The sequence below is a fragment of the Taudactylus pleione genome, unplaced genomic scaffold (genome assembly GCF_031769625.1).
Source record: "Taudactylus pleione unplaced genomic scaffold, aTauple2 ptg000977l, whole genome shotgun sequence".
NCBI lineage: Eukaryota > Metazoa > Chordata > Amphibia > Anura > Myobatrachidae > Taudactylus > Taudactylus pleione.
Genome location: NW_028285378.1, coordinates 6,373,226 through 6,387,245, shown reverse-complemented (window position 1 = coordinate 6,387,245; position 14,020 = coordinate 6,373,226). Strand labels below are relative to the sequence as shown.

Below are 14,020 nucleotides of genomic sequence, written 5' to 3'. Positions count from 1 at the left end.
GTGCTGGGATCACAAATGCAGCAGGCTGCTTTTGCATAATAGCAAGGATTGCAATTACAAAGCTGCCTGTGTGCAGCTTTGCAATTGTGATCCATGCGGAATCAGGCCCTGAGTTAAATTCCTTTGCAAATTACAACATGCACACAGCTACTATAGACAATCAGGAACACATCTCCTTCAATGGTACCCTGAATATTTGGTTAAAAAATGCACATAATACCATAAATAATTACGCATATAATCGTATTCCAGATTTGCAGAGTTACAGAGTGAAAATAAAAATGAAATAAATAGATGTATAAAGCAGAGAGAAACTATTGATGGATTAACATACGATGAACAATATGGTAACATTAGTGCCAATATGTTTTAGTTTGGTTCTCCGAGGTTTCCCATTCTATATACTATGGTGGTTGCGGAATCCTCATTAGTTTCTGGCAACACTTTTTTCCATACTGTATCTTTTAGAGCAAGTTCTTGCTGCAGATGTTCATAATCCAGAGGTCCATAGGAAAGCTGGTTCTTCAAGTAACATATATAATTCATTAGTGACGTTCTCAAATTAAAAAGACTACAAAAAATATAAAATCTGTAATGGTGCTTCAGGATCACGCATTAATTAGATCCAATAAGCATGAATACAAAAGAAATGAGACTGCGCATTTATCAACCCAGTTTACAAAAATACAATTAAGAAAATTTATTCCGAAGTCTCGAATGTTCAAATTAATAGCAATTTAATTAAATTCAGAAATATAAAAAAATATATATGTTCACAAAAACAATGACAATTGCATGCATAATCAGAGTAAGAATACTCCCGACGAAGATACGCACAGAGTTATACATGTGGGAAAAGAAGGGCACACCTCTCTAAAATATAACTTTTAATAAGTAATTTAAGATACAGGAATCATTAGATTACAGGTTGAGTCTCCCATATCCAAATATTCAGAAATACGGAATATTTTTAGCATGAATAAGATAGAGAAATCTTTGCTTTTTGATGGTACAAGGGGCCTGATTCAGACCCGCTCACGAGCGGGTCGATGTTTGGCCACTGCGCATGCGCACGCCGGAGCTCCGGGTCTCGCACCAAAAGGGGGCGGCTGTCGTTTTTGATCGACAGCTCGCACCGTTTTGGAGGCGGGCAGGGGGGTGGTTGGCCAAACGGAGCCGATGGAACGCCTGCCGTTTGGGGGCGGCCCCACTGACATCACGAGTGATGTCAGTGGTGAGCTTCCGGCTCTATTAAGAGCCAGAAGCTCACTGGGGCTTGCGGGAACGAGACCCTGCAGCAAGGGTCTCGTCGCAAGCCCCGATGGTCGCGACCATCACCTGGCCGCTCGCAATAGCTGTGGGTGGTCACCCACAGCTATGCGAGCGGCCCGGAGGTCTCACCAAAAAAAAAAACGCCCTGATTCAGAGCGAGCGTCCGGCTCTGAATCAGGCCCAATGTACACAAACTTTGTTTAAGGCACAAAATTATTAAAACTATTGTATAAAATTAACTGCATGCTGTGTGTATAAGGTGTATATAAAACATAAATGCATTCTGTGATTAGATTTGGGGCCCATTCCCAAGATATTTCTTTATTTTATGCAAATATTCCAAAATACGGAATATTCCAATATCCCAAATACCCCTGGTCCCAAGCATTTTGTATATGGGAGATACAACCTGTAGTATATAAAGAACACACGCGAGATCAGAAATAAAGTATAACGCATAATTCAAATAGAAGATAACTGATTAGTAATGCAATACAATAAAGAAATAATAATTAATGAAGAAACAAAAGAAAAAAACACACAAAATTGAAACGCAGGTGTATAAAGTGTATAGTGAATAATGTGATACGTCACCTCGAAGGGAGATGGCGAAAATATGTAAAAAAATATACAAGTAACATGTATAAAACACATACATCATAAAATGGCATCACGACCACTACTTCGCTTATTAATATCTTAAATACAAATATAATTGATTGAGGATTCCCTCAAATTACTGGGAATAAGAGAGTGTGCTTGACACCAGGTACAAAAATCACTACATAAAATAGTAGCTCTGAGACAGGATGAAATAGTCTGTGTATTTACATATAATGAGGTCTGCTTTTCCCAGTCCTGCAAAGCATCAGACTGGGAATGAGAGCCCCGTACAACGGCACAGTGAAGAAACAATAGACCTGTTTCTGCTGCCATCACTGGACTGTGAGCTAGATCCTGTTGCAAGGCATTACAGGATAGCAGCCCCTATAGCAGCTGGTGAAAGAACAGGGGAAAATGAATTACGTACCTGTAGGTGGTTTTGCAGAGAAATTCCCAGTGGGACAGTGATCAATGATGCAGGGGTCCTCTGTGCGCACAGAGGTACCCCTCGAGCGGTGCCGACTCAAGTTTCGTCGGGTGCTTTTTCAAGGAAGGTGCGCTCAGTACAGAAACGCTTTTAGAAATTCCAACAATTACAGATCTGTGGAGTATCCAAGTTATATACTCAAATGCCGACTGGAACATATTGCCCACCCTATATATGAGGACCCTCATATCGGCTTGGAATATTCTCAAAATTCACACTACCCTCAGAGCGGACCGCTAGTTAGAGGCTGTCTCTTCATTCCCGTTCAGCCTGCCGGGGAGCACACAGCAGTGTTGTCTCTATCTGCATCTCCATCTCTGCAGAGGAGTCGCTGTCAGTGGCTCACACAGCATGGAGAGCCATCATACCACCTCCGGACTGTGGTCAACACCTGGTGAGAGATTGGCACTTGTTCCCGGAGCGTGGACAATACATGGAGCAGCCTGCAATTACCAGTCAACACCTTGGCCCTTGACTGTCCAAGCAGAGCACTATACCATCGTGTAGGAACCGCATACTCAAAGATCAACTTTGCCTGCAAACCAAAGTACTCTCTTCAGCAGCTCATCTATTTGACTTTGGTCAGCAAGGTACCTTGACAACTGCACATCTATAGTGATGATATATTGTTCTTTGGTGGAGCCCCTGTGTGAGCTTAAAGACCCGTCAATGCCACTCATTTATTAACGATACTCACAAACACATTATTGTTGGTCTGCTTTTTTAAACCCATAGGTTTTAACCAGTATTCTTCATTTTACCATATTGATTTTATATGTTTATTCTTACTCTGATTATGCATGCATTCTTGTCATTGTTTTTGTGATCATATATATATTTTTTACATTTATGAATTATCTTAATAAAAATTAATATGATGTCTCGAATGTTCAAATTAATAACAATTTAATCAGTGTTTTTTTGTAAACTGGGGCAATGAATGCGCAGTCTCATTTATTTTGTATTCATTTTGGGAATTTTTGCACCGTTCCCTCTGAACTGACTTGCATCGTCAAACCTTAGGAAGCACCCCCTCTGACATTATCTGTTTCTTTATCCAATATACATATGCTGGGTTACTAGAGAGTAACAACACTAGTATCTCACCTGCCAAGCACAGATACATGCAACAGGTGGCAAAAACACCTTATCATTAAAGACAGAACAACAATCATATCAGTCAAAGCTAAATAAACAAGTTATTTCATTGTAAAATTATACAGTAAAGTCTTATGACAACAGACAGCAATAGCCGTTATATGTCTTGGCGACAGAGGACCGACAGTACAATTAGAACATTGTAATCGTACAGTGGTTCCTCATCCTGTAATGTGCCTACACTGAACGATATGCCATTCAGTGCAGGCACCCTCCCTCATCCCCAAACATGCCCAATCTGTCGTTATTGGCAGACTGACCAGCATGTTCAGGCGATGATTGATGTTGAAAACGACCAGCGGGAGTGCGCATCGCTGGTAATTTTCGACATTTTAATGCCCGATTTGTGAACGATTAATGAGCGATTGAATGATAACAATGGCGTTATCGTTCAATCGCTCATTTTAATCACCAAGTGGATATGCACCTTTAGATTATATTAAATATTTATCAATAGAATGCTACTGTACTACTTATATGATTAAACCTTATTACAGTATTTACAAGTGCAAAGACTGGATTTTAAACTTACCTTAAATCCATCTCTATACTGCTCCTCTTGGCACTTTAAATAATTCTAAATATTTAGTGCTCCTCTCTCTTATACCTCCTCATAATGCAGGGAACTCCACTATATTTCTAGCCAAGCAACACAGGACAGAACAAAACAGAAAAAGAACTTAATTCCTGAAAAAGCCATGTAACCTAGTTAAAATTTTAACAGGAGATCCAGAGTGTATATGATAAGTGCTCAGTGCAGTTGGGCAACATGACAGTTTTGCAGTTTGCTTGAGGGGTTGGCTGTCTACTACTAAGCTGACCACTTCCACGCTGTCATTCGGTAAGTCTTTTAAGAGTTGCTCTGACCACTCCTCAACCACATTTTAAAAAACACCTGCTGCTACATAATAAATTTAACAATGTTTTCACATTTACTCTCAGTGTTATCCTCAAAGGCTGTGGCATTCAGAATAGGAAAAACCATGGCCTTAAACAAAAGCCCATTTATCTATATTCTCCTTTCATACGGGATAAAGGATCTGCAACCTCTCTGATAGCTCTCTGCCTGAATGTGTAGGACCTAGTGAATAGCGCACTAAATCATCCACCTCATGCAGTCTTGAGAGTCTATATTATTTTCTCAAAATATGAGAAATTCTGAATGTCTGATCACTCCGCTACTTAACCCACTTCTTGAAAGGAGAACTCGGAATCTTAGTCCTCTCCAGCACCAGGTACAAAGATGTTTTCATGACTCAATAAGTGTTCTAGCATTCCCTGTAACTAGTACAATTCCTTGTAGCAATATGGTCAGACTGAACCTGCACGTTTTGTAGCGTCACTAAATTACCCTCTCAGTTCCTGAAGAATAAATGGAAATGCATGGGATAATTTGCTGAAGATTCAGCAAGAGAGACAGATCTTATGGTCTACAACTTGGGAGTTAACAGCAAGCTTTGATTACATTACATTCAGCCCCCATCTATTGGGACTATGCTTAAAGACCTGGCCTCACAAGTGCCTAGCAGATCCAGCATCTCCACCAGAAAAAGATGATGGCTTTGGTGCTGCTGCACTCTCATTATGGCATAGTGGCAGCACATGGTCACCATCTGTGTTTTTAGTGAAGGAGGCCCTTGGGAGAATCCCATTTTGAGAGTGGGGTTGAAGGAAGTGGTATTGAGATTAGTAGCAATGGTGTCTGCAATATGTGACCATAACAGCGGTAAATTAAAATAATAGATACAGGCTGACTAGGTAGTGCAGCAAAACACACCTTGTCCTGAGAGCATTCTAAAAAAACCTCTCACCATATACACTATACACCTACTATTAAATGTGTACCAAGATAAAATGGCTTTTTCATTAACCATTTGCCTGGCATGGTCGCATCGTTTGCAACCACACCAGGCTGTCCGTTACCTGATCTGATCGCAATTGATGCGACCAGTTAGATACACAGTGTGGGCGGCTGCAGGAAGAAAATCTTTCCGCAGCTGCTGCTTTCAGAGGGACCTTCCGGTCGCTCTGCTTCCCTGCACCCTCCCCCAGTGTCTGCCGTGCTGTCGATTGGTCAGCACAGCAGGATCACCCTACCCAGCGGCTGTAGAGATTAACAGCCGGTTGGGAAAAATAAATGAATCCCCCCTCAGCTCAGGTTTCTACCTGGTGGCTGCAGCCGCTGGGAAAAGTAAAGTCGCAATGTTCCCGATGTCTGCGATCCGATGTTCCAATGTGTGAAAAACTATTTTCTTATAAATACTGAAAATACAGGGGCAAGCAAAAATTAAGCCCCTGCAATTGTATATGCTGGCAGAGGTCTAGATGGCGACAGGAAGTTTAGCAGTTTGTGAGGTAGGGTCAGGTCAACCACAACTGTGTGAATGGTTCCAATGTTACTGATGTTTTCGCTGACTTGCGGATGCATGTCATGGGAAGTGGGCGGCTTTATACAGTGATGGGCGTCTTGGTATAGTTGCAGTGCGATTGCATTTATTAGCATATTTTCGCAGCTAACTGGTGCGTGCAAACGAATTCAGAGGTTCCCAAACGCAGTTCTCAAGACTTCCCAACAATTCAGGTTTTAGAGATATCCTTAAATCAAATTTGCTGAGGTACTAATTAAGTCACTGTGCTCAGCCATGGATATCTCTAAAACCTGAACTGTTGTGAAGCCTTGAGGTCCGCATTTGAGAACCTCTGGTTAAGTGGTTAATGAAGTTATTGCTCTGATCTGGTTCCTTTTTGATTCGGCCCTGTGGGTCTTGGTTATAAATATAAAGGAGTTACCTGCAAGATGAGGAAGTATGAGAGAGGAGTACAAAAATTTAGGCAGAGATTTAGCAAAGCTTGGAGAGAAAGTGGTGAGAGATAAAGTACCAAACAATCAACTCCTTAACAGTCATTTTTGAAACACAGCCTGTAAAATTACAGAAGCTGATTGGTTAGTACTTTATCTCTCTCCATTTTATCTGTCTCCAACCTCTGATAAATCTCCCTACATTCAAACAAACTAATGAAGATTCTAAAGCCGGTAGTCCATCCAGTGTCCTCCAGTGGATGAAAATTTGAGAATTAGTGCGCATTATATACTGTATAAAGAGCAGAAATTCACCTACATTGACAACATACATGGTCTGTCTTCGCATCCAACATCCATGATTATTATGGTTTTGAAGGTTGTTCTCTGGTCTTGTACAAATTAAAATTATACCAGTAAACATGGACTAGTATCACATTTCCTAAACCAGGGAAAATGGAAAATTCCTAATCACTACTACTCAAACTGGTATGTGGTAACTGTAGGAATATCAAAATGAAGCCACTATCAGGGATAAAGGAGAGGAAAGTAGAGGTAAACCCATGAGACTGGAACTGGCATAATGCAATATAAAAAGAAAAAAAGTACTATCTGTTTTTGGGGCCCTCAACCTACAAGTAAAATAAAATGTAACCTTTATTGGGATTTGTTTAAAAAGACCAATTACAGTGGAGCTTGAAAGTTTGTGAACCCTTAAGAATTTTCTATATTTCTGCAGAAATTTGGCCGAAAACTTAATCAGATTTTCCTAAAAGTAGATAAAGAGAACCAAATCAAACAAATGAGACCAAAAAATTAAACATGGTCATTTTTTTTTTAGGAAAATTATCCAATATCACATATCTGAGAGTGGCAAAAGTATGCAAACCTTTGCTTTCAGTATCTGTTATGACCCCTTTGTGCAGCACTAACTGCTTCTAAACGTTTCCGGTAATTGTTGATTAGTCCTGAACATTGGCTTTGAGGAATTTTACCCCTTCAATTCTGTTATGTTAGTGGGTTTCCTCCCATGAACTGCTAGCTTCAGGTCCTTCCACAACATTTCGATTGGATTAAGGTCAGGACTTTGACTTGGCCATTCCAAAACTTTACATTTATTCTTCTTTAACTATTCTTTGATTTAATTACTTGTGTACTTTGGGTTGTTGTCTTGAGATGCAGCTTATGGACAGATGTCCTAACATTTTCCTTTAGAATATTCTGGTATAATTCAGAATTCATAGTCCCATCAATGATGGCAAGTCGTCCTGGGCCACATGCAGCAAAACAGGCCCAAACCATGATACCATAACCGTGTTTCCCAGATGGTATGAGGTTTTTATGCTGGAATGCAATGTTCTCCTTTCTCCAAACATAACGCTTGTCATTTAAACCAAAAACCTCTATTTTGGACTCGCATTGTTCCAATAGGCTTCTGGCTTGTCCAGGTGATCTTTAGCAAATTTATATTAAGGCTGAATCGAAAAAAACGGAAATCTCCATAGAGAATTCCGGAGGGGCTGTATGGTGTTGAAGGGGCTACACCTCAAAAGCTATAGGAGGTACCAAGCTAAAATGTGGCGTGGGCGGGTAGAACTGTCGCTCGGTGCTGCATGCCAAATTTCAGGGCAAAAAACATAAAAAAAAATTGGAAATTTAGATTACTCCCAAATCCTAACTGTCAGTTTATTCTGAAACTCTGAGTTAGGACCACTTTTCTGTTGTTCTCTATGGGGGATTTTTGGGAAGTCATAACTCAGGGTAGGGGTCGAATTTAGACTTGGGGTTTGGTTTATTAGGTAGCTATTATTCCAGGGTAGGACCTTTTGTGGTTCAGGTAATTGAGAAAGTTACAGTTTATAAACTATTACCTCACAATTGCGCCATTATAGAGATAGACAGATTCAATTCTTTGCGCAGCCTCAGTAGGAGCCTCCAGCAAGTGTACTCACTGTCGTTTCATTTGGGTGCGCCAAGATGGCTGTCCTCTGCGGGCGGTAGCAGGGGCCGGGGGGGAAGGAAGCCGGCGTTTGTTGTGGCCGGGACCCGGGGGATGTAGCGTCAGCTGAGACCCAGGGGAGAAAACAGGCGGTGGTGTGGGCGTTAGAGGCCTAGACGGGGCGGGCGGCGGGCTGTAGGACACGGGGGAGGTAGCCGGCGTCAGCGGCAGATGCAGGTTCGTGAAACCTGCATCTGCAAGTAAAAACACGCACATCCTATGCGTGGATCCATTTGGTCCACAGTAGACAATCCCCGGAATTGGCAAAACAAAAAAAACGAAAGACGCGACCCACAGACACAAAGGACAGTACTATGCGAATGAGAGCTTAGCGGCGGGATTTCACTATGGAAACCCCACCGCTGAGCGCTCATTGGCTGAGAGAGGGGAGCTTTCCGCCTCTCTGCCAACGAACGGTTCTCATCATTGACTTTAATGGTTAGAACCGTGCGTGCCCATTTAAAAAATGGTGTCTCAGAGCCATTTTTGAAATTCAAAGATGGCCACCAGGAGCCAATCATGGCTCACGATGTCATTGCCCCGTCGGCTGGCTTATATAAAGCCAGCTCGAGGCGCCGTCCGGCCAGTCCATCGGCCGGGTGGTAGGAGAGAAGACCTGCAGAAACAAGAAGACGCTTGGGAATTCCTGGATGGGCGGTGCCCTCCAGGTGAAGATGCCGTGGAAGTCCTGGGGCAGGTGGCAGCCATGAAAAAGAACTTAAAGTCTGCCGCCCCCCAGGTGAATGTGCAGAACAATAAAATAATAAAACGGTGTTTGTTTTGTAATATTTATTTAACTGGGGTACTACAGGAACCAGCGGGCCATTAATACCCGGCTTGCTAGTACTTGTGGCTCTCCAAATACCAGCATGCGGGGGAGGCTTGCTGGGACCTGTAGTTCTACTGCAAAAGACAATATTATACTTCTATTTTTTTACACCACATTACACTATCAACCCGGCACCCACTGCCCCAGGGGTGCCAGGGATAGCCTCAGGCTTTCAGCCTACGCCTGGGGAGCCCTGGAGAGGGGGACCCCTTTATTCAGGGGGTCCCCAGCTCCCCTATGCCTGGGCTGACTAGCGGCCAGGGTTAATGCTTTGGCTGGTGGGCCCAGTGAAAAGTCTCCCCTGGCTGTGGTATTATCCCTCCGCTAGAAAAAGTCCAGTGCTGGTTCTGGAAGATACAGGGGAACGCTACTAATTTTTTTCCCCTGTATTTCCAGAACCAGTGCTGGTTGCCCTGAATACAGGGGACTCCTACGTCGTTTGTCCCCCGTATTTTGGCATCCAGGACTGGTTCCGAAAAGCCTGGTGCTGGTTGTGCTTAATACGGGGGACCCCTAGGTTGTTTGTCCTCCGTAATTTCACAACTAGGAGCAGCGGTGAAAAGCCTGGGGCTGGTTGTGTTTGGGGGGGGGGGGGGGGGAAGAAGATGTCCCTTTTTTTTTTTATTTTACAAAAACTTAAATTTTAACACAGATGCATATATGAATCTCACTGATTCATCCATGCACCTGTTTCTTATTTTCCCAGATGCATGCCAAGTGCCAGTGAGCACCTCTGTAGCCCGCTGATGCCCCTGTACACTGCTGCCACTGGTCCGCATGCCACTATCCCACACTCCTGCAGCCTACTTCCGCAGCCGTTTCTCCCTGTGCATCCCCAAAACAACTCCTGTGTGCCAGCCTTTCTGCACCTGGGCTACCATATTGTTGCCCCTCTCCCCTGCAGGTGGCCTGGTTTGCTCCTCCAAACCCTTATAGTTAATACATTTTAAAAAAGCAATGACATTCCATAGACAAAAAAACCTTACGGTTTCACATGTCCCATTAAGGCTTCTTTGACATGATCTGAAATTTCACAAAACCTATTGAATTTCTGACACTCAAACTTTAATAAGCAATGAAACCACGATCATTAAGGCTAACGCCTTAATTGACATGTTCCTTGCATAATACAGATATGGTATGCCATGACACCATGTGGTTATTTCTGTCACTCACAAAATGGTGGAGCTGCTAATACACAGAATTGTGTGCTCATTTGAGTACACACATGCAGTCTTTGAAACTGAGGTCTGAGCAGAATATAGAGCTGCGCAGATGGGAGTATGGTGGAAGGAGGGAGAAGACAGAGAGGTGTGGATGGGGCAGACAGAAAGGCATGGAGAGGGGAAGATTAAGCATTACATATTGGGGCGAGCCAAAGTGATGCAGATGGGTGGAAAACAGTGGTGCACATGGTGGGGAAGACAGAGTGACACGGTTTGGGGGAACAGAGCATCATGAAAGGGGGGTACAGTATGGCATGGATGCAGAAAGACAGAGCAGTGCAGATGGGTAAAGACAGATTGATGTGGATGAGGAATACAGACTAGCACAATAAGAGAACACATAACAGTAGGGATTGGTGAAGACAGATTGGTGCGGGTGGGAGGGGAAAGACAGTGGCATGGTTGGGGGGTTAGAGTGATGCAGATGGAGAAAGAGTAGCAGAGATGAGGGGAAGACTGAGTGACATGGCTAGGGGCATGCAGTGGTACAAATGGAAGGAAACACAGTGGCATGGATGCAGGAAGACAGGGCGGTGCACATGGGGAAAGACATATTGGTGTGGATGGGGGCATGCAGACTAGCACAGTTGGGAGAACACACAGCTGTAGGGATTTGGGAAGTTATAGCAGCATGGGGGCAAAGATAGTGTACATGCATAGACAGAGTATGATAGTTTTAGCAATTAGGGAGCTGAATGTGTATAATGTATGAACTGAGAAGGATGTTGAAATTCAGTGACATTTTTGTGGTGACTGAATGGGAAAATTGTGGGCATTGAGTGGGATGTGTGTGCCACATAACTGCTCAGACCTTAGTTGCATAGACTGCATGTGTATTCCAATGAGCAAACAATTCTGTGAATTAGCAGCTCCACCATTTTGTGAGTGACAGAAATCTCACTCTGTGAGAGTGCTGAATCTGCAGCTAACCACATGGTGTCATGGCATACCAAATCTGTATTACGCAGGGAACACGTCCATTAAAGCATCAGCCTTAATGATCGTAATTTCATTGCTTTTTGGAATTTGAGTGGCAGAAATTCAATAGGTTTTGTGAATTTTCAGATCATGTCTAAGCAGCCTTAATGAGACATGTGAAACCATAAGGTTTTTTGTCTATGGAATTTCATAGCTTTTTAAAAATGTATTAACAGGGTTTAGATGAGCAAACCGGGCCACCTACAGAGGAGAAGGGCAACTAAATGGTACACTAGCGCAGGTGGAAGAGGGGACAGCACACAGGAGGTGGTTTGGGAGGTGCAGAGTGCGAGATGGCTGTAGGCGTGCGGGGTAGCGGCAGCAGCAGCAGCGGTGCAGTGCAAAGGGAGCATCAGTTGGTGACAGAGAGCTCACCGGTAGTGCGCATGCACCTGAGAAAATAAAATCAATAAGTCACAGATGCACGAAGGCAGCAGTGAGATCCATCTACGCATCTATGTTAAAATTTAATGTGTAAAATAAAAAAAGGTGCCCCCCCAAAAAAACACAACCAGCACCAGGCTCTTAACAGCCAGTCCTGGTTGTGTTTAAATACAGGGGAAAAATTACGTAAGGGTCCCTTGTACTTAAGCACAACCAGCACCGGGCTAGTCATAACCAGCCCTGGTTGCCAAAAAATGGGGGACAAATGATCTAGGGGTCCCCCATATTCAGCGCAACCAGCACTGTGTTCTGAGCCGGCCCTGGTTCTGGAAATACAGGGGGAAAATATGTGTAGGGTCCCTCGTATTTACGAGAACCAGCACCAGACCCTTTCTAGCGAGGGGGTGATGCCACAGTCAGGGGAGCCCTTTCACCGGGCCCCCCAGCCAAAGCATCACCCCTGGCCGCTAGTCAGACCAGGCCGAGGGATCCCTGGGGACCCCCCTAAAAAAGGGGTCCCCCCTCTCCAGGGCACTCCAGGCCCAGGCTGATAGCCCGGGGCTATCCCCGGCACCCCTGGGCGGTGGGTGTCGGGTTGATGTTATGTAAAATGTGGTGCAAGTAAAGTATGAACATTGGGCATGTTTCAGAGCCGCTCACGCTCCATGTTTGTGATCTGCGCATGTGCCGCATCCAGCGTGTGCATACGCGAGCCCCGTCGAGCGACTGAAGTTCAGTTGCTACGGGGCTTGCTACAAGATGGGGCGGCTGTCAATGGGGAGTGAGAGCTCACCCCGTTTTGTAGGCGTGTAGGGGGGGTGGTTGGCCAAACGCAGGTGATCCCTTAGGAACGCCTGGCGTTTGAGGGCGGACCTACTGACAACACTAGTGATGTCAGTAGTGGACTTCCTGCTCTATTAGAGCAGGAAGTCCACTCGGGCTTGCGGAAGCCGAGACCCTACCCCAGGGTCTCATCGCAAGCCTGATAATCGCGATGGTCTCCAGCCCGCTCGCACAAGCTGTGGGTGGTCACCCACAGCTTTGGGAGCGGCCTGGAGACAAAAAAGCGACTGCAAGCAGGTCTGAATCAGGGCCATTGGCTTTTGCTGTGGAACTACAGTTCCCAGCAAGCCTCCCCGGTATGCTGGTACTTGGAGAACCACAAGTACCAGCAGGCGGGCATTAAGGGCCTACTCGTACCTGTAGTTACACAGCAAAAGCAATATTAAAAAAACCACACAACACACACTGTAGAAAAGTAAAATGTTATCAAAACATACGTACACACACGTGTACTCACACATGCACACACTATCTCACATACTCACCTATGTATCCCTGTAGCCAATCTGTCCAATGGAGCACCTGTAAATATGAAAAAAAAATAATCATGCCCCGCTCCCCCAAAAACAACAACCAGCACCGGGCTTTGAAGACCCAGTACTGGTTGTGTTAAATACAGGTGACAAACGACGTAGGGGTCCCCCATATTAAGCACAACCAGCACCAGGCTTTTCAGCACCAGTCCTTGTTGCCAAAATACGGGGGACAAATGTTTTAAGGGTCCCCCGTATTCAGCGGAACCAGCACTGGGCTCTGAGCCGGCCCTGGTTCTGGAAATACAAGGGGAAAAATGCGTAGGGCCCCCCGTATTTACCAGAACCAGCACCAGCCTCTTTCTACCAAGGGGGTGATCCCACAGCCAGGGGAGCCATTTCACTGGGCCCCCCATCCGCAGCATCACCCCTGGCCACTAGTCAGCCTAGGCTGAGGATCCCTGGGGACCCCCCCAATCAAGGGTTCCCCCTCTCCAGGGCACCCCAGGTCCAGGCTGATGGCCCGGGGCTATCCCCGGTACCCCTGGGTGGTGGGTGCCGTGTTGATTGTGTAGTGCTGTGAAAGTAAAGTTAAAATATTGTCTTTTGCTGTGGAACTACAGTTCCCAGCAAGCCTCCCTCACATGCTGGTACTTGGAGAACCACAAGTATCAGCATGTAGGGCATTAGGGGCCTGCTGGTACCTGTAGTTCCACAGCAAAAGCAATATTAATAAACCACAGAACACACACACAACGTAGAAAAGTACAACTGGTTCTGAAAAGCCTGGTGCTGGTTGTGCTTCATACGGGGTACCCCTACATAATTTTCCCTCTGTATTTAGCACAACCAGAACTGGCTTTCCAAAGCCCGTTGCTGGTTATTGTTTTTGGGGATGGGGCCACACCATATTATTTTTTAAACAGTTTTTTTTTTTAAATAAATACAGAAGCACTCCAGCAGTGAAT

At 44.6% G+C, this 14,020-nt stretch overlaps 1 protein-coding gene across 2 annotated transcripts in view; it reads right to left on the bottom strand.

The window, feature by feature from the left end:
* Positions 1-14,020, bottom strand: part of LOC148454597 (glutaminase kidney isoform, mitochondrial-like) — a 600,729-nt gene that overhangs the window by 142,730 nt on the left and 443,979 nt on the right. The window contains exon 15 of one of the 2 annotated variants that reach the window (XM_088460753.1): positions 225-522. The exons of the other annotated variant lie outside the window; for it this stretch is intronic. Coding sequence (XP_088316879.1) covers positions 370-522 — 153 coding nt within the window. The 3' untranslated portion in view covers positions 225-369. Of the gene's footprint in view, positions 1-224; positions 523-14,020 lie in introns of those variants that run through there. 2 annotated transcript variants of the gene reach the window in all.